The 19500-nt window shown below is 36.3% G+C and overlaps 2 protein-coding genes across 7 annotated transcripts; one reads left to right on the forward strand and one right to left on the reverse strand.

Annotated features, from left to right (window-relative positions):
* Nucleotides 1-708: 708 nt before the first annotated feature.
* Nucleotides 709-18891, reverse strand: LOC104894420 (NAD(P)H-quinone oxidoreductase subunit M, chloroplastic). Of its 5 annotated transcripts, none has more exons than XM_010680653.4 (3): nt 18445-18891; nt 17329-17536; nt 709-1984 (listed from the first exon to the last, which is right to left on the reverse strand). In XM_010680653.4, the coding sequence occupies exons 1-2, from the start codon at nt 18889-18891 to the stop codon at nt 17360-17362; spliced, it is 624 nt and encodes a 207-aa protein (XP_010678955.1). In that variant the 3' UTR covers nt 709-1984; nt 17329-17359. The 5 variants fall into 5 exon arrangements, with proteins under 5 accessions (XP_010678955.1, XP_057249555.1, XP_019104673.1 ...); XM_057393572.1 differs by lacking the exon at nt 709-1984 and adding an exon at nt 6450-8550; XM_019249128.3 differs by lacking the exon at nt 709-1984 and adding an exon at nt 11258-11481.
* Nucleotides 13021-18667, forward strand: LOC104894414 (uncharacterized). 2 transcript variants are annotated; one of them, XM_048643077.2, is made up of 5 exons: nt 13021-13311; nt 13667-14626; nt 14728-14923; nt 15777-15859; nt 18017-18667. In XM_048643077.2, exons 2-5 carry the CDS (start codon nt 13718-13720, stop codon nt 18107-18109), a joined length of 1281 nt encoding a protein of 426 aa, XP_048499034.1. In that variant the 5' UTR covers nt 13021-13311; nt 13667-13717; the 3' UTR covers nt 18110-18667. The 2 variants fall into 2 exon arrangements, with proteins under 2 accessions (XP_048499034.1, XP_057249553.1); XM_057393570.1 differs by lacking the exon at nt 18017-18667 and adding an exon at nt 17006-17754 and having other exon boundaries at nt 13043-14626.
* Nucleotides 18892-19500: the final 609 nt, after the last annotated feature.

A 19500-nucleotide genomic window follows, 5' to 3' on the forward strand; every position in this document is an offset into this window, starting at 1 on the left:
GATATTAATTCCAAAATCCCTTGTTTCAAATTACATTTCACAACACCTCTAATTCCAAATTCAACTAATTTCAATTCACAACCTCTATTTCAATTTCACAATTTCTAATCTCTAATTTCAATTCAAGTAATCTCAATTTCCAGATTTCATAATTGCACAACTTTGAAATTTCATTTTCACAAGTTCTTATTTCAATTCAAAATATTAATTCACATCAAAATTCCATTCATCAGTTCACATCTAACATACTTCTAATCATATCTCCAAATTCCATTCAAAAAAATTGAAGTCTTATAAATTAACAGAAATAAAAAATAAAATACCTCAACCAGTAGGGTTTTGCCGTTCTAGGCTTCTGGCGACTGGCGTTCTGGGCTACTGGCGACACCGCACTCCGCAGGCGGCAGTCAGCAGTGTCCGGCGAGCGGCACTCCGCCGTGATCAGAAAAGTAAAAGGGATATAAACAGATCCCATCCCTAGTCGTCGGATCATCACGACGCAAATACCTCAACAAATCCTTCAAATTATCTAACAAATAAACGAAATTCAGCAAACAATTAAATCAATGAATGACAAAAATCAGCTCCCACAAACAAATTAGGGTTTTTTTGTAAAGCATATTTTTACCTAGGCAAAATTCTTCCTTGATGTAATCAATATTACCCTCTTCATCTTTATCAAAAGAACCGATCCCGGTACAGATTATCGATAAACCTTCAGTGTTTGTTGTTGATTTCAAAGAGGAAAAAGTATGAGGGAGAGGGAAAAATAACGTTATGAATGACAGAGAGCCCAAAGGAGAGAGAAAGAGAGCGACGCGTGAGGAAGAGAGGAATACAGTGTAATTTTTTTTTTTTTTTTTTACCCTTTTGCTTTTATTTTCTTCAAACAAGTTTTGGGGAATGGGGGTACAGCTGTACCCACTGTACCCCCTGTAAATCCGCCCCTGGCAAGGGAGGAGTTCATACCCGCTTAGCCCCTTGCTTTTTATGGCTTACCTTCGGGAGATTTGTGTGAAACGTGAATAATGAATAGATACTCTAACCTAATTAGAAATCCTCTAATATAAAATCTATATTTACAAATTATATTAAAAGGCGTGCGTGATAATGTATACACGTCACATGGCACCTCTGTTACTCCACTAGAATTGTTCAATGTGTACATAAGTCATGTCAATTAACAAAAGTAAAATTAGCTTGCAAGAAGATGTGACCTCGTGACCTGTTACTATTATACATGACACAATTACCATCTCAACCAACTTTTAGTTATGCTTTAAATCTCCATATTATTATATTTGTATAGTTTAAAATTTGAGTTTTGCTTAATATAGTTTAATGGGAATGGAAAAAAATGCATATCAAGTTCGGAAAACAATATCAATCCGAGGCAACGTCCAGGCCCAAATACTAGTTACATCTCCTAATACTAATAGGAAACCAAGTTACAAGATAAGAAAGGCCAAAATAAATCATTAAAGGGCCATAATTTTGCAATTCGCGTGCGCGTAGGAAGCTTCAAGCAAACTGGTCCAACTTGCGAAGCTCATATCTCTCAAAACCGCCCCCATTATCTGGTCCTTAACAGAAACAAAATTTTTATCAAAACTCACAACACAATCATTGTCTTGACACAACTTGTTCACAGATAATAAATTATGTTTCAAGTTAGGAACATGACAGACAGAAGACAATTGGAGGGGACGACTTGTAGTTTTTAAGGTTAAATTACCAGTACTTTTAATTGGGAGTAAGGTATCATTACCAACTACAACAAAACTAAACCCAGTGTAAGGAGTTTAAGCAGAAAACTTATCATCATGAGGGGTCATGTGAGAGGCAGCTCCCGAATCGGGGTACCAGACTGAATCATTAGCTTCACCAGCAACAGACAGTGCAGCTAAGGCTCGAGTGACACTTTCAGATGAAGAGGGAACAAAGATGGAATGGAATCTTTGAGGACAATAAGCAGCTTCATGACCTAGAAACCAACATAAACCACAAGTATCAAAAGTAGGGGTATAGTTTAAATTACTACTTGACGAATTACTCTATGCTGAAGACAAATCATTAGTAATATAATCTAAGCAAGGCATAATATAGGATGACAAGTTAGAATAATTACTCATACCATTTGGGCATCCCCGATTAGCGTTGTTGTTGTTGTTATTTCCAGAACTACGAGAATTGTTGTTGGAGTTATTGTTACCACCATTACCCCGACTATTTTGACTGCGGCCATTATTCCCCCCACGATTCCGATTATTTCGCCCTCTATTTCGGCCGCCTGAATTAGGCTTAGAGGGGGGGGACCTGAACTAGAAGACTGAACAGCAACCAAGGCATGATGGGAAGGGGAATCAGACCCATCCTTCGAACTCTTTAGGTGTTGTTCATGAAGCAGAAGCTTAGGACGCAAATCATCGAAACTAAGGGGAAACGGGTAATGCAGCAGAGTGGTAACTATATGATCATACTCAGAATCACGATCCAAACCAAACAATGTATGCTGAACTAAATCCTGATTAGAGACAAGACACTGATGAATAGCAGCTAAGGAATCTGCAATAACCTTAATCTCATGCAAATAACCATCCGTAGTCTAAGAATCACTCTTCTTAATACAAGTAAGACGACCTTTCAATTCCATAGAACGAGCCATACTAGCATGCATAAATCTAGTTTGCAAGCGATTCCAAATTTCCATAGATGTTGATAAATCATGCACGTCAACAAAAACATCACGAGACAAGGTGACGAAAATCCAGGACTTAATTTGTTGATCCACACGCAAATATTCATAAAATTGTACATTAGGAACCGAAATACCACGTTCATCAATAATAGTAGCAGGTGCAATTGAAACAATGCCTTCAACCATACCAAGCAATTGATGGGAAAGAAGCAAACAAGTAATCTGAGTTTTCCACAACAAATAATCCTCAAGAGAAGATAGAGTTATAGTTACCAAATTACTTATATTAGGGGTAGAGATTTGCGGTAAATCAAAAATTGTAGATGATGGGGCCGTGGAAAATGGCTTGCCGACGCCGATGGTCGGCGCCGCTGACGGGGTGGGAAATCCCGACGAGAATTTGGGCGGTGTGCGCGACGAGGAAGAGGGCGAAGCAGTGTTGAGGAGTGGGAGGAGAATCCAAGGAAGGGCTGTGAAAAAAGCCCGGCAGCAGACAAAGTTGGCGTCATGAAGGAAGCCACGGAGGGCTGCGAGGCCACGGGGTCGCACGCCGGCGGAGGCGTCGGGGCGCCGGAGTTCTGCGCCGGCAGTGATTGCGTCATAGCAGCATTTGTGGCAGAATCATGGGTCGAAAGATCCATCGTAGGAAAGAAAAAAAAAATTAGAGGAAAAAAATAATTTAGAAAAACCTAGGTTGTGATACCATGTACAAGTGTGGAGAATAATTGTGTTAACTTGATTAGGTTAACCCTGACATTTAATATATATAGTGTTTACAACATAGGCCTACTACTAGTAAAAGACCATACTATCCTTTTACATATAATGTTACTCTATATTTGTATTAGGCTTCGACGTGATGCTTAATGCGCTACTGATGATGAGTAGCAGTAGGGAATTAAGGAAGGTGTGGTTGACTTTGGTATGTATGTTGCAGGTTATTAAAAGGTGGACTTTTGGTATTTGATAGATGATAAAGGTGTTTTAGGGGGGTTGGGGTTGGGGTTGGGGTTGGGGTTGGAGGGGAGGGGGGTTTAAGCACCAGGAGGATGTAGATGAATTATGGCGTGAAGATTAGAGTTTAATGAAGGTTTTGGCATAGTGAGTTGTAAAAGAATGTCGTGGGTTAGTTAGATGGTTTTATATAGTGTAGGTTAGGCGAGTTCACTTATGGTACACCCGGGTGTACCATGAGCATGGTACACCCAGGGGTATTTTTGTAATAAATTAGAATTTCAGGTGCTCATTTGACACCAAATTTGCTCATATGGGCATTTTGCTCATTTACTCATTTGCTCATTTTGTAATAAAAGTGTTTGCTCATTTTCTTACATGAGTAGAAATGTTTGCTTATTTACTCATATGTTCATTTTGCTATTTGCTCATTCGCTCATTTTGCTCATTTGGAGAAAATAGTCTTGGGTCTACCATGAGTATGGTACACCCAGGTGTACTATAAATATTCTCCGTTTAGGCAGGTAAGACTTAAGATGCAATAGATTTCCGAAATTTATTAGGTTTTTAAGCGATTTTTATTTATAAGATTTCAAGAAAAAAGTTAGTAAGAGATATTAAACATTTTGGGAAAAATATTATTTTTATATAAGATGTTTTAAAATTACTTTGGAAAAAGATTATTTTTATAAAAGATACTTTAAAACTATTTTGGGAAAAGATATTTTTATCAATAAGTTTAATTAGTTCTATTAATTAAGTTGGACAAGAAATAAATTTTATAAATTGGGCTTTCATAAAAGCTATTTTTAAAAGGTTTTCAAAGATGGGCATTAAAAAGGTTATTTTAAAACGTTTTAGAAAGTGGGCTTATTAAAACTAGTTATAAAAAGTTTTCGAAAATGAGTTAACAAAACGAGTTAGAAAATGGTTTTGGGCTCAAAAAAAAAATTTTTAAACTCTTTTTTTATCCTTTCCTCGATCCAGACCAATTGAAACAGGGTATTAGCCATCATAGGATACTAAATGGGTAGACACGATTATGTGTCTACAATTAGTAGTTGGTATTGCTTTCGATATGGATTTGCAAGCTAATTATAAAGCAACAAATAAAGGCACTAAGAAAGTATAGTTTCTTTTACATCAAGAAAATTTGAATTAATTAAAAAATGAGAGTATATATAGCCTAATGCTAATATAATCAAACAAAACAAAGTGAAACTAAAATGACCTTCATTTACTAATACATACTCCCTCCGTTTCCTAAAGATCTTCCCACTTACTGTTCCTACAGATGCCAAGGAAAATCAAGTTGTGTGGGGCATGGTGTGAGTAAAGTAGGAGAGAGAAAGGGGTTAAGATAAATAAACAAAATAAAAAGGGGTTAAAGTAGGTTAGAGAAAGGGAGTAAAATTGAATTAATAATGTAATGGTGGAACATATGATAGTGACATGAGAGGGTAAATAAGGAAATTTGTTTTGCCAAATAAGGAATAAAGCAAAAGAGGGAATTAAGATCTTTTGGAAACACCCTTAAACGGAAAGAGGGAAGATCTTTAGGAAACGGAGGGAGTACTTTATAAAAAAAAACAACTTATTACTTACCTAGTCTAAATGAAACTTGTCCTAACAAACAGTGGGTAGGGTTGGATTACATGTATGGAGAAAGTATAGTTTGGGACTCAATGGCTACAATATATCATGATAATTTAAATTTAATATACTTGCCAATAATCAGCTCATGAATTCTGAATATTTACAAAACTAAAATAATGATTGATCTTGAACTTTATAGATATGATTTAAATTACTTCTTACGTTTCGTTTTAAATGCAACAAAGGAGTATTTTTTGTGAGATATAAAATATTCATTTGTTACATTTAAAACGAAACGAATGAAGTATTAATTATCACAAAGTCTTATCTGTAAGGTGTAACTATTATAAAATAATTATTGTGTAACAAAATACTCACGCGTGAAATTCGTAATAAATAATCGAATTTCATCATTGTCATTTTCATTTATCAAACTCTTTTTCTCTCTCCTCTTCCACCCAAAATTCTCTCTCTAGCTACATATAAATCATATCCGTAATCTCCTCCATCTGAGTCCAGATCCTCTAGAGTTTTAGTGACATTTTAAAATCAAGGGCTCATATTGATGGCAAAGAAAAGAAATAGAGAAGGATTTTGATGAGATAAAATAGGAGAATTTTGAAAAGAGAACATATAAGACATTGATTTTTTATTTCATGATTGAAAGGTATAATTATTTTACAATTCTTTAGAGGATCCAAACAGCCTCCATTGCGCCACAACATTAATATGGTCGACATTCCCGAAACTTCCGACCTTAACTTTCGGACTATGCCATTCTCTGATGACACCACAACTGGCTTTCGGATGTTGGATCGCGCTTCTTCATTTGTTCTTGGCTCCTTGGCGTTCGAAGACGAATGAACTATGTCTAATTTCCTCCTTGTTTCCGAAAATTGATTTCGTAATTAATTTTCACAAATTGATCTCGAAATCAATTTCGAAAATTGATTTTGAAGTTGCTTTTTGGAAGCCATTGTTAGAGGCCGCTTAATTTCACTCTCCTCCTCCGCTATTGATATCCTCCTTGTTTTCACATTGAAAATTGATTTCGAAATTCAATTTGGAAATTGAATTCGGAAGTAATTTCGGAAATTGATTTCGAAATTGTTTTTGCAAAGCCATTGTTAGTGGTCATGATGATTTTCATCAACATCAACTGATGTAATTAGAGAGAAAAAAAATAGAGAGAGAGAGAGAATGCAAGAAGGAAGCTCAGATTTTATTTACTGAAATTATGTGTTAACAGACAAGATAAGAACCATATTTATACAACAAGTTGTAACAACCTTCTAACAAACTGTGAGTAACTAGTGCTAGCTGTACATTCAATCTTAAATTAATATAAAATAATAATAATAATCTCAACAACCTCCCCCCTCAAGATGGACTGGCTGGAGGTTGAGTAACCAGACCAATCTTAGTAGAAAGGAAACTATGTTGATCAGCAGCCAAAGGCATTGTCATAATGTCTGCAAGTTGTAAAGATGACTGAACATGACTTAAAGAAAGAAACTTAGATTTACTTTTCTCTATTTTCTTTTCTCTCTAATTACATCAGCTGATGTTGATGAAAATCATCATGGTATCAGAGCACCGGTATCTATGATCCAAGATGTAGAATCAAAATCATGTGCTAAAGAAGCAACATTAGAGACATAAGTAATACCTGCAAGATTAACCGCAGTGTAATTCTGAAAACAAGAATCTCCAGATTTAGTTTGCATCATCTTAAAAAATTCCTTAAACATATTCTTCATCACAACAAAATACATGCCATCAGCATCAGAAGTAGTTCCAGCATGAGAAGAATTGGAACCAATAGAATATCCATAATTCTCAAACTCCAAGGGAGAATTTCCTAAAATGCCAGCTTCTTGAACATGAGTAGCCATTTTAGGCTGAGTTTTACCTTTCAAATTGGAATACCACTCCGGATATCCAACAAGCTTAAAACAACTTTCCATAGTGTGACCTCTCATCTTACAATGATCACATAATCTGTCAGATTTCATCCTCTTAGAATCTCTTATTCCAGAAATTTTTTGGCCACCAGAATAATTATGACGAGTAGGAGCTTGAGATGCTAATTAATAAAGCACTCATTTCAACTTTTTCAATCTTTAAATTGTTCATGTTTTGTCTCTCTACTTGTTGAAGATTTTGACTAGATAAATCATAATCTTAATTCAATCTAGAAACAAATTGAATGAGTTTCATGCGTTGATAAGCTTCTAAAATTTTCTTCAACAAATTACAACTACATTTCGCAATTGCACCACAAGAACAATCAGGAAATCCTTCTAAAACATGAATCTCATCCCAAACTCTTTTCATTTTACTGTAATATTCAAAAATTGATTGTTTGCCTTGTTCAGTTTTCATCAAAGTTTGTAAAGATTGTATAACTGAGGAATGTTTGTATGGCCATACCTTTCAACTACTCCATTCCAGAATTGATAAGTAGAATCAGTAAATAGGAAATTTTCAGCAATCGATTTCTCCATTTAATTTGAAAGCCCTGACATTACCATATATGATCATTTCGAATCCATTTATGATAATCAACAGAATCAATAGCTGGTTTTTGTAAGGTTCCATCAAGAAATCCGAGTTTATTTCTCGCAATCAAAGCAACTCTAACAACACGATTCCAATTGATGAAATTATTGCCATTAAAAGTATGATTTGTGATAGAATGATTAGTACTATCACCATTTGACAGAAAATAAGGATCATTGTAACTAGATACAACAATATCTGATTTTGCTGTAGAATCAGAAGAATTTGTCATGATTTGAGAAAGAAAAAGAAGATTGAAAGAAGAAATTAAGAAGAATTCAGGAAGAATCAGTGAAAAAAATGCGAAAAACTGACTCAGAGTTCCATAGCTCTGATACCATGATGATTTTCATCAACATCAGCTGATGTAATTAGAGAGAAAAGGAAATATATAGAGAGAATGCAAGAAGGAAGCTTAGATTTTATTTACTGAAAATCTGTGTTAACAGACAAGATAAGAACCATATTTATACAACAAGTTGTAACAACCTTCTAACAAACTGTAACTAACTAGTGCCAGCTGTACATTCAATATTAAATTAATATAAAATAATAATAATAATCTCAACCGGTCAACAACATCGTGCACTGCTGTGTGGCGGCGTGGGTTCGACGGCGGCTGTGAGGTACAATTGGAGTTGTTCGTCGGTGAAGTATAATTGGAGAAAGAAAGTAACAATTTGGATTATGTTGATGATGAAGAAATTGGTGTTTTGATTCAACATGAGAAAGTGGAAAATCTGATTGATTTACACAGGATGAAAGTAAGATTGTGATATAATCTATTGAAGTGGAAAATTAGAAGTCATATTGAATTAGTAGACGATTACCTAATGCTATCATTTCTTCAGTTGATTTCTTTAACAATGTCTGAGTTAATGCTATATATTTTTTTGACAGGTGAGTTAATGTTATCTTAATTGAATGAGCTTTGAAGGTGATGCAATGGTGTGTAGTGGTGAGTGGAGGTGAGGTGGCATGGTGAGGATGTGGGTGGTTGTGTGGTGGATGGTTGAGGTTTTTAGAGGAGTAGAGAGAAGAGATTGTAAGTTTATAATGACACATGTTGGTGAATAATGTCATAAAAGTGATAAATGATGACATTAGGTTATGTAACATGGTAAAGTATATAGAGAGGAAAGAGTGAAAATGATATTGCTGAAAAATGACATATATATAAGTAACAATGATATTATTTTTCTTATAAATGATACCTAAGGAGTTTGCTTAATAATGACATAAAAGTAAGTAATAATGACTTAGAAATGAGTAATAATAATAATAATAATAATTGTCAAATAGGCCCATTGTGAGGTATGATAAATAGTAGGAGAGAGAATATGATGACATCAAAATTAGTCTAATCATTAAAAGTAGTGATTCTTAAATAAGTTGAGTATAAATGATGTGAAAAAGGGAGGAAGCAATAAAATACTTAACGAACCCTTAAAATAACTACTGACTTCACTCTCATAGTCATACTCATAGGGTCTGTTATCACCATCTTATTTCCAGTTCAGTTTAGTTCAATTCAATTCAGTTTAATTATGTTCAATTGCAATCAGTTCAGTTCAATTCAATTCAGCTCAACTCCAATTATCATTTTTATTAGCTATAGTTTAATTCAATTCAATTTAATTCGATTTATTTCAGTTGCAATCAGTTCATTTCAGTTTAGTTTAATTCAGTTGCAATAAGTTCAATTCGTTTCAATTCAATTCAGTTCAGTGGGAGAGAAGATACCCTTAGGGCATGTTTTCCTCGGCATAAAACAACTGAACTGAACTGATTACAATTGAGCTGAGCTGAACTGAACTGAACTGAATTAAATTAAAACTAATAATATTGATAATAATATAATATAATATTATTCAATTAATAATATATTTAGAATAATGATTTATTAATAATAATAAGTTATTAAATAAAATAACAATTATGAAAACTAGTTAATGTTTGATAGGACTATTATTTTGCCTAGTAATTCAACTATCAAAACGTGTATTCTTTTTTATTTCAACAATGACAAGTACTTATTATTGTTATTATTAATAGTATTATTGTTGTCATCTATTAAAAAGTTTGTACTTTGAAAAATGACAAAATATTATTGCAATGTGTACTTCTTAGGCTTAAATTATCATTTCAATATACGGTGTTTTCACCAATTACCACCGAGTTTTCAAAAAATTCACCTGGTACCCTCCATGTTTTCAAAATTCACCAGGTACCCCTAAGTTTCAAACTAATACACGGGGTACCCTAAAATTCCCTTAATGACTAACGGCGTTAACCGCCGTTAGTCATTAACCTTAATTTTCTACTTTAACCCTAATTAATCCCCTAATCTTAACCCTAATCCTAACCCCTACCCCTAACCCTAACCCTAAACCCTAACACATACACTAACCCTAACCCTAACCTACCCCCCACCCTCCCACCACCCCTGGCCTACTCCCACCACCCCTGCCCCCTCCCCCACCCTCGCCTCGCCCTACTCCCCTACCCTCGCGCCGCCCTCCTCCCCCAAACCCCGCAACCCCTTCCCCACCCTCGCACCGTCCTCCCTCCCCACTCAGTTCAGTTCACCAGTCCCCCCACCCCTCCCTCCCATCGCGCGCCCCGGCCCGACCCTCTCCCCACCCCCGCGCCAACCACAACACCACCCCCTTCCATTTTCGCACCCCACCGCCCGCGCCCCTGCGTCGCGCCCAACCCCTTCTTCTTCCCTCTGTTTTTTCGTTGTGGGGGGACTTTTTGTTTCGAGGAAATTGGAGAGGGTGGTGCGAACGGGGGTGGGGGAGGGTGCGAAAATGGAAGCGAAGTGGTGTTGTGGTGGCGCGGGGGTGGGGTGTGTGCTGTGGGGGTGCGGGTGTGGGGTGCGGGTGTGGGGGTGTGCTGTGGGGGTGCGGGTGTGGGGGAGGGGTGAGATTTCAGGGGCTGCGGTGGTTACGTGGGTGCAGGAGGGAGGGTGAGGGCTGCCGTGGGAGGGGGTTGCGAGGGGAGGGGGGCTGCCGTGGGATGGGGGTTGCGAGGGGAGGGGGGCTGCTGGGGTGAGGGAGGGGGGCTGCGGGGCAGGGGGCAGGGGTGGTGGGAGGGTGGGGAAGGGTGGTTAGGTTTAGGGTTAGGGTTAGGATTAGGTTTAGAGGCTAATTAGAGTTGAAAATTAGGGTTAATGACTAACGGCGGTTAACGCCGTTAGTCATTAAGGGCATTTAAGGGTACCCCGTGTATTAGTTTGCAACTTAGGGGTACCTGGTGAATTTTGAAAACATGGAGGGTACCAGGTGAATTTTTTGAAAATTCGGGGGTACTTGGTGAAAAACCGTTCAATATAATTAGTTGAATCATATAGAAAAAAAAATTAGCAAAATAGTAATAGCAATATTAAAATATTATTATTATTAATATTAAAAGCAATAGTAAAAGGAGTAATAATAACAATAATAATAATATAATAATAATTATTATAATCATGATATTAATATTTAAAATAGTAACAGTAGTAATAATAATAGCACAAATTATTGGAGTAGAAGGTTTAATTTTAACATAAAATTAGACTAATTTAATACTGAATTTTTCTAACAATCCCATTTCATTTTACTCTAACTCAACCCTATTTTAGTCATCCCTTCTCTTTTCCTTCCTTTGTTTTCCTCATTCTCGAACTACAACAAACAATTTCAAAAAATAACTAGTTAGTCTTACATAAAGGATTAAACTAGTCACTAAATGGATTAAACTAGTTATTAAATGGGTTAGAGAATGTCATTACTTAATAGATTAAACCGATCACGAAATATATTAAACTGGTCTAGAGATGGCCAACAGTGCGGGCCAATCCAGTCCATCCACCCCAGCCCACTTCGTGGGTCGTGTGGGCTGGGCCAGCAAAAAGCTCGGTCCAGCCCAGCTCGAACCGTGAAATTGGTGGGTGGGTCGTGGGCTAGATTTCTTGAGCCCAGCCCACTAAAGCCCACTACTAAAACCGCCCAGCCCGGACCATGAAATCGGTCCAACCCGACCCATGAACCAAACCAGCCCAATCCAAGTAAATATTGAACCAAATTGTGTATATTTTAATCAAATTGTATATATTTTAATCAAATTGTATATATTATAATTCAATCAAATTCAAAAATAATGAAATTATTCATTAATATTAATATTTGTATATATTTTTAAATTCATTTTAAAGATTTTATGTAAGAATAATGAATAATTTTGACAAAAAAATCTCATGCCGGCCCGTCAGCCCGGTCCAGCCCATCAGACCCACGAACCGTGAAAACCGGTAACAGACCGGTGTGGGCCAAGATTTTTCAGCCCGCGGACCAGCCCGCCCAACCCATGAATTTCACGGTCTGGTCCTTGACCGTGAAATCTTAGCCCAACCCACTACGGCCCACGGTCCGGCCCGCCCAGCCCGCACTAGTGGCCATCACTAAACTGATCCCTAAATAGATTAAACTAGTCACTATATTAAAAAACTAGCATGTTCTTTTCTTAATATTGGGTCGAGCTTAGGCCATGCTTAATTTTAAACTAAAATTAAACGGTTTCTTACAAGACTAACTGTAATAATAATGATAATAATAATTATCATTGTTTTATTGTCATAGAATTAAATGACTGAATTGAACTGAACTGAATTGCAACTGAACTGATTGCAACTGGAGTGAACTGAAAATAAGGTGGGGGAAGAAACGACCCTTGATCATACACTCACAGTTTCTCCTCGTTAAGCGCGGAAAAGAATAGTACTCGTGTGTGGCTGTGTCCCAACTCCCAACTCTCTGCTTCTTAATTTCAAGGTGAGTTCTTCAACTTTATCGGGTTCTCCCTCTTACGTTATATAGTATTCCTTGTTTAAATACTTCCTCCGTTTTTTTATAAATGCTATATTTCCCTTAAATGGAAATGTCATAATAGATGCTAGATACCATAAATGGATTCCTTCTCACCATAAAAATCTTAAAATACTATTAAAAAGTTGGTGGTCCCCCACCTTCTCTTTTAAAATACTCATACTTTTTCCTTAACAAATGGTTTTTTATTCAAAAAGTGGTGGTCCCCTACTTTCTCTCTCTACCTTTTTTAAAAACCCCCACTTTCTCTATGTAGCAAGAATAAAAACACGGAGGAAGTACATGTTAATGTTCGAATTTCGTCCATACTTCTGTTCGATTCGTCGATTACAAAAGTAAAGTCGAATTTGTCGCCCAATTATGTGAAATTTCAATTAACTTATTTCGAGTTCAAGGTTTCAGTCGTTATGCAATCAAGCAATTTCCATATTAGGGCTTTCGCGTACAATTATATGAGAAGATAGTATTTCAAGAAATTTGCACTTCCTACGTTCAACCAAACGAGAAGAGAACCTACCCTTAGTCATACAGTCACAGTTTCTCCTCATTAGCGCGGAAAAGAATAGTACTTCATTCAAAGAAAACCCCGGCTCTGTCCCAACTCCCAACTCTCTGCTTCCTAATTTCAGGGTGAGTTCTTCAACTTTCTCTGCTTCTCCCTCTTACGTTATATAGTCTTCGTTGTTTAAATACATTTTAAAGTTCGATATTCGTCCATACTTCTGTTCGATTCGCCGATTACAAAAGTACAGTCGAATTTGTCGCCCAATTATGTGAAATTTCAATTAACTTATTTCGGGTTCAAGGTTTCAGTCGTTATGCAATCAAGCAATTTCCATATTAGGGCTTTCGCGTACATAGATTAGCTTCGGAAGATTTAAAGTTCAGTTTTTCAGCGAGATTTAATCTCAATTTGCTTATGATTAATACTTTTTTTAGCAAAATATTTTATGGGTTAGACTGAAACTTATGTGGTGCATGGTAGGGTTTTGAGAGAAAAATTGGCATTGTTGAAGACAGAGATTACTTAGTAGATATGGATTGGGCTTTGTTTGAAGGTACAGACTTTTTTTTAGACATGGAGACGAGCACTCCAAATACTAGAAGATGTAGGGGTGAAGCAATGAATTATTATGCTGGAGATGTTGAAGCGGATGAAGATTATGTTACTTTTTTTAGAGATTTACTTAATGTTTGGGATGCGAAATTCGTGGGGGAAGATGATGATGAGGATGATCCACATTATAAGGCTTTCTTGGAAAATTTGAAAGAACACGGGAATGGGTATATGTGTGATGTGTCTATAGAGCATGGCGTATTGTCCCCACTCATTTATGAAGTGGAGAATAATTCCCCTTCCCCTTCCCCTACTGAAATCAAGAGGAAAACTCCACGAGCTCGCGCCAGTGCTTGTATTCCGGGGAAGAGGAAATTGTATAAGGGTGACCGGGATTCGAAATATAAAAGTTCGGGGGCAAAGAGTGACTCTCATGATAAGTTGAAGAGGAGGGTAAAAGTGGTTGATGATATCAAATCTGGTCCGAGGGTTCGTTCTGATGGTATCAAGCGAAGATCTCCTCTATCTGGCAGTGGTGATTGTGTTAGGGAGAATAGGAAATCTGTTAGGGAGAATAGGAAATCTGAAGTAGTTGATGAGGTATATGGTAAATTCTTGAATAATTTGCACGTCGTAGAAGATTTTGTGTTCTATGAATACGGAGATGGAGAGCGAGTCTTTTATGATACTAGTGATGAACAGACAATGGATGTTGAAATTCAACCACTTAAGACAATTACAAGGCCATTGATGTTGAATTTGAGACCACCAACACTAAGTCTAAGTCCAGCACCAGCACCCATTCCAAGACCGCCAACTCCATCTTCTAGGGAACAAATTGCCCAAAGAAAGCCAATTCCTCATGACCGTAGTATGCTCAGCGTATCTGTAAGAGTTCTTTTAGTAATATACAGTTGTATTTCACATGTGCTTGTGTTTGTTTTTATGAGATTCACTTTTACTTTTATATTGTTTTCCTTTTCCTATAGAAGGAGACGGAGGAATGTTCCTCATTGTGGGAAGAGTTACACAATAACCTTAGACAGCCCTATGATCAAAAGGAGTATGATGAGCTTTGGGAGATCATGTCTACTCGAAAGCCTGTATCTATTCACAGGGATTCACGTAGTGGAGGATCTGACAGGCCAGGACACATGGGCAAATCTTACTTTGACTCATATCCTGGTTAGTATTTTCTTGGCTTGGTTGATTAGAGTGCTTCTTTTCTGTCGTTTCGAAAAAATTAATTAATTTCACTGCTCTTAAGGAAGTGAGATTCATTCATATATGTTCTTGTTTTGGTGCAACTGCTGATGAGAAGTGATCATATTCAAGTTGGTCAATTGAGTTATACAAACAACCTTATATGTTGAAAATCTTTTTTGTGATTTATTTGGCCAGTAGCTGTTAATGATGTTCATTTAGCGTTTTCGGTGCTTCAAGGTACTTAGTATCAGATTCTGTTTTAGTTACTAATTCGGCTTAAGTGGCATCTACTGTGTCGTCCTATATTGATTACATGAACGCTATATGAAAATAGTGTTTGTCCTATTTATTATGCAATGTTGATATGCAAAGGAAAATATAAAAATAGTTTAGTGCTTGTTTTATATCTCTTGATACAGCATGTGAGTGGTGATGGAAATTTATGAAGAAAAACATATGCTTCAGATGGACATTGACATGAGACTTTCTCAATAGATTACGCATTACCAATATGAATACTGCCATTTATTGCTATCTATCCCACAAGTTGTATGTGTACTACTCAAACCATGGAATCCAGCTTAGCTGCAAAACATAGAGGAAAATACTAAGCCAAGTCTAAAGTTCTGCATCTAGAAGCACTTTTTATTTGCATATCAACAGATTTTTTTAGCCACTAGCTATTTATTTGCATATTGTGCTTGATGTACTACTGCTGCTTTCTGGGACTACGTGATGCTTGTTTTTTCTGGCTTCTATGGCACTGCCAATTGCTACATGTTCTGAAATATCGCCCACCATAGCTTTAATTGTTTGCTAATCTTGATGTCAGATCTGTATACGAAAATAGAGGAAGTTATGTCCGAACCCGAGAAGGTCTTGAATCTCCTACGAATGTTGGACTTTTTCTTGAAGGTAACAACTCGTTTTGCATTTGTTTTCGTTTTCTCTTCTCCGTTTTGAATCTAGCCATGCTCATCTTAGCTTCTTCATATGTTAGTACTCTTATCGCTAACACTGTTTGGATATCGATGGTGGAGGGAAAGGAGAGGAGGGAAAAGTGAGCTCGCATAATCGTTCCAAATCTTGATTTGGTTTATTAAAAGGGGAGGGAAATTGGATCCTTCCAATTTCCTTCCCCCATGTTGTATCCAAACATGAGAACCTATCCTTCTCTTTTTTTCTCCGGATTCCCTATCCAAACATCATCTAAATATGTATACTGACAATGTGCACAGAAATGGAAGATGCACACTAAAATGTGGCCTAAATGCAGAGTCAAAAATAGCGTGGTCTTGAAACATTACAAAAAAATGTGGAACACAATGATTGTAATTTTGCGGAAGTGATTGCAAGTGAAAAGTTTATCTTTGCGTATACTTTTAGAGTTCTTTTGTGTTCTTCCTCTCTGAATTTTGTGGTCCTCAGGTATTCAAAAGTAATTTGCGTTGAGTGGTCAAAGCCAAGTCATTCATATGCTTGTAATTCTAGACTGGAAAGACCAAACACATGTTTTCGTTAAACTATATACTTCCTCCGCTCTCATTTAATTGCAACACTTCCAGTTTCACGCTTACCAATGCACAAACATTATTAATATCTTTAGTTATGTTTCGGTAAAAATTATAAAAATTAGATATTAATAAAGTACACATTGAGATAAAATGATATATCTAAAAAGTTCCCACATGACTATATTTTTCCATACATAAGAAACACAAAAGCTAGTTATATGAGTGATTGTGAATAGTGCCAAAACTAGAAATATTGAAATTAAATGGGAGCTGAGGAAGTAACAAGTAGATTTTAAGATAATCTCAGGTCACGATAGGTTGTGGGAGGAAGATATAGATGTTGTGGTTTAAAGATCTGTGTGACAATAAATGTGAATATTATGCATTGGTTGTCAACCAACTTTGATAATTTGATGTTGGGAGGAGGATACTCTTGGCAATATCTACTTTTCCTTTTGTCTTAGTTGCAGTAGTCCTTTTCTTATTGCTTTAATGGTTGATATTTGTAGCATATTTCTTATATTTTTTTTTTATTAATTGGCATCAGAAAATTCCTGCTGGAGTTTCTCCACCTTGGTTGGATGACTTGTCAATACAATCTTGCCCGGAGATCATCCTAGTTGACTAAATGGTTCATAATGAACTGTGATTCTGAGAGACTTCATGGTTGAATTGTGCTAAGTCCATCAATATCACAATTTTTGCTATAGTTAACATGCGGAGATGCGCAAATCTTGAACAAAAGAAGGGCAGGAATACATTGTGGATTAATGAATCATATAGTGCATTGAGTACACCCATTTTGTATATCAGCTGAACAAGTTTTTGCATGTTATGGTAGAAGTAATATGATTATTACTTATCACATACCTGACTGGTTTGCGTCAACTGATGCTTGCTATTACTCTACATCTGGAAGCTCGTTGCTGTTGAATTTCATCCGCGGTTTTCCCATGCTGAAGTTTAACACTCTTGAATTCATGTTGTATTTGATTTCTCCATCATACAACATCTTTCTTATATAATGTTCTATGTCTGAACCAATGAGGCGCAGTGTGTATTCTGTCAGAGGTGCACCCTGTTTTATGATTAAGATTAGATTATTAGATTGTAAGTGCATTAGTCTTAAACTCTGAGGAAGTATTGCCCCATACCAAGACGCATGAACAGTAAACTATAGGAAAAGCTGTTAGTTAATTAACAGTTCATGTGTCTTACTGTCTCAACCGACCCTTTCTAGTATCTTTCTCCGATTTGAGTATCTTTTACCATCTATATCAAAAATTACTTTATGTAGTCCTTGTTCTATTAATTCTTGTAACATGAGCTATGTGGTCCTATCATAAGTGTATTAACAAATTTTTTAAAAAAATCTTGCTCTTTAATTTACATATGTAGATATGGTTTTCTTGTTTTCAAGACCATCTACTTTTTCTAGTAATTATGGTAAGAGTAACAGAGTGGCTGGCATTAGCACATGCTACAGATTGTGATAGTCTTTTTAGATGGATTTCCAGAGCAAATGTTAGCAGATTGTAAAAACAGATTTATGCTGCAGGATTATACGCTTCAATGTAGAAGTATCATATATGGAAGGCTCGGAATGAGGCTTTTTGGAATCAAAAGGTTCCAATCTTGGAGAAACTGGTAGAATCTTTTGTAAGATATACCTAGGCTAGGAAGGTAAAATACTTGGATACAGATTACAATAGGTGAATTATATTGTATATAAGGCTTTGGCCTTGGTATTCTTTCTTTCTTCTTTTTGAGGACTCCTTCCTAGAAGGTTTACCCTTAAGAAGAAAGTATAGGTTGTAAATAGTTCTATTTAGAAATTTATATATATTATACCTACCAAAATTATGGAAGAGTTAAATGCTTGGTGGTGTAATTTATATAGGAATAATCTGATACTTTTGTTATATTATAATATTGATGTTATTTCAAGTAGCCATTTTTTGGGCTGATGGTAGTCAGAGATGGTACCTCATAGTGATCGACGAGCTCTTGGAAGTATGCGTAAACCTTGTCGCAGGTATCATCAGGCCACAAGAATTCATCAGTTGGATCGAGAATAAGGGTAAGTTTATCCATCTGAGTTTGATCCATGGCGCAGGTTTCAGGGTCGATGTAGGCAGCATAGATCCTAACATGCCTGGTTACACTGCTAAGCCATTGCCCTCCATATTCTCTTGACAAGTTCTTGTTCTGGACATTCACTTGAGCTTCAACAGGCCTTAGTGTTTGTTGCTTCATTTGATCTTGGTCTTCTCGCTCATTATCTAACTTCAGTTCCTCTGATTCTTGCACTTCAGTTTGCTGTTGAGCTGAAATGCCGAAGTTAAATCTCTTTGGTGGGATTCTTTTGTTTCCAATATTCCAAGAAAAGTTGGGAAGTTTTATTGAAGCAATATATGATGAAGCAGCTGCCATTGTGAGATTTGTTGCTATAGTTTTGTTCTAGGCAATAGGCATGCATTTGTGACATTCTCTGGTTTTTGTTAATGCTGTTTTGAGGCCAATGCATTTGAGCCCTCTATTTTGTGGATAAGATGCAACAAGTGTTGATTTTACTTCCTCCTTTTTCCTTTTTATTTGAGATGAGAAAAGTCCATATTCTATGTGCGACAAATCAGAATATTCCTCCGACCACGTCTTTCACAATTAAGTGAAACAATGGAATTTCTGAAGGAGCGAAACAACCAAAATGAATTAAATAATAATTTTCTTTGGCATCATAGTTTTTTTTTGTTTTTTTTTTTTGCATTGCTGCTACTTGTCAACTGATGGGTTACTACTCTCTGTTATATGTAGGATGTAATGCGAAAGTTACACGAATCTAAGGTTAAAATGTGATTGGTTCTCCCACAATCTTCTTATTCTACAGGATATATGGCGAAATTTTGGAACAGAAAATTGAATTTATTTAAATAAATGTTGAGTACAAAACTATAAATTAATCAATAGTTTAAGTTTGACAATGGTATAACAATTTTACATTCCTCTTGGAGAGAGGAATTAGGCAACTCCTACATGATGGTT

This window comes from Beta vulgaris, chromosome 1 (assembly GCF_026745355.1).
Source record: "Beta vulgaris subsp. vulgaris cultivar EL10 chromosome 1, EL10.2, whole genome shotgun sequence".
NCBI classification, from domain to species: Eukaryota; Viridiplantae; Streptophyta; class Magnoliopsida; order Caryophyllales; family Amaranthaceae; genus Beta; species Beta vulgaris.